Source organism: Mesitornis unicolor, unplaced genomic scaffold (genome assembly GCF_000695765.1).
Source record: "Mesitornis unicolor isolate BGI_N332 unplaced genomic scaffold, ASM69576v1 scaffold39509, whole genome shotgun sequence".
In the NCBI taxonomy this organism is placed as follows: domain Eukaryota; kingdom Metazoa; phylum Chordata; class Aves; order Mesitornithiformes; family Mesitornithidae; genus Mesitornis; species Mesitornis unicolor.
The window spans coordinates 15,572-16,808 of record NW_010207272.1 but is presented as its reverse complement, the minus strand read 5'-3'; the positions used below and the strand labels follow the sequence as shown (position 1 = coordinate 16,808).

Genomic DNA, 1,237 nt, shown 5'->3' with positions numbered 1-1,237 from the left:
AGACGGGCAGCCCCTGCCCCCAGCCAAGACAGCACAGCCTGGATGCCAAACCAGCACCGGGCCCAGGGCTGTGGGAGCCAGACGGGCTGGGAAACCTGGCCAGAAGGGCTCCACGAGGACACACATGCAGCCGTGCCAGAGATGGGAAAAGTATCATCCTCAGAGCTTGTGGGACCACAGAGGGAAGGGCTACAGTGCAGCGACACGGGGGGCAGCTCAGTGGGCACTGCACTGTATCCCAAACTGGGCTTTCATTTCCGATGTGCACACAAAGATCAGCCCAACTGTTCCCCGCCGGTGCGCGCCGAAATCACCCTACGGGCCGGTCCACCTCTCCCTCCCGGGTGGCCAGGCAGCAGCGCTCACTCTGGCAGGTTTCTCAGCGCCCTGCAGAGGCTGCCAGGCCTCTGGCTCAGCGCTGGCATTTGCCTTTTTTGCACCTCACTTGGCCCCGAGCTGGGCCCCAGCAGAAAGCGTCCCCCACCCTGCCTCGAGAGCGGCGGCGGAGGACAGGTCCTCACCGCTCCTGGCCTCGAGAGCGGCGGCGGAGGACAGGTCCTCACCGCTCCTGGCACAGCCAGCTCCTACTGCACTGCTCACAGCCTTCCCTCACTGCAAACCTCGGCGTGGCCAGGCCAGGCCCCCTCCAGCCTCCTCTGGTGCCCTCCCACTCCAGCAGCTGAACCAACTCTCCTGCGGTCCCTCAGGGCAGGGACTGTCCCGGCTCACAGCGAGAACGGGGCAAGACCCCAATGCCCAGCCACCATTGCCATGCTTTGGTGTCAAAGAAGGGCAGGCACCGCACCACAGCTACACCAGGCTCCGTGGGCACAGGCAGAGGCAGCATGGGCCCTGCACATGGGCAGGTTTCAAGGTTCTGTGGCTCCAACAACGCTGGAAGAGACGCGAGCTCTCACCTGGCTGGCAGCAGCTTCGGCAGAGGGGGTGCGCTCAGCTCGGTGGTCTGGGGGGTGCCCTGGCAGGGGTCTCTCCACAGGAGAGTTCCTCCGGCGGTAGAAGAGGACGTAAGCATATCTGGTTACCACCTGGCTCTCGTCCACGGTGGTGACTGTGCTGTCGTCGAAGAGCCGCCAGCCTGAGGGGAGAGAAGGGTTAAGCAAGGAGACAAGACCACAGCTGCAGGAGCAGGGGGACTGCAAGGCTGGCAGATCCTCACCCACGTCGCTGCGCTGGCTGTTCTTGTCGTTGGGCAGGCGGGCGGACGCTGTGTCGTGCC

General features: G+C 64.8%; 1 protein-coding gene across 1 annotated transcript in view; it reads right to left on the bottom strand.

The window, feature by feature from the left end:
- Window positions 1–1,237, bottom strand: part of USP19 (ubiquitin specific peptidase 19) — a 14,511-nt gene that overhangs the window by 1,143 nt on the left and 12,131 nt on the right. The window contains exons 25-26 of the mRNA XM_010192072.1: window positions 1,178–1,225; window positions 918–1,096 (exon numbers count right to left, since the gene is read on the bottom strand). Coding sequence (XP_010190374.1) covers window positions 918–1,096; window positions 1,178–1,225 — 227 coding nt within the window. The remainder of the gene's footprint in view (window positions 1–917; window positions 1,097–1,177; window positions 1,226–1,237) is intronic.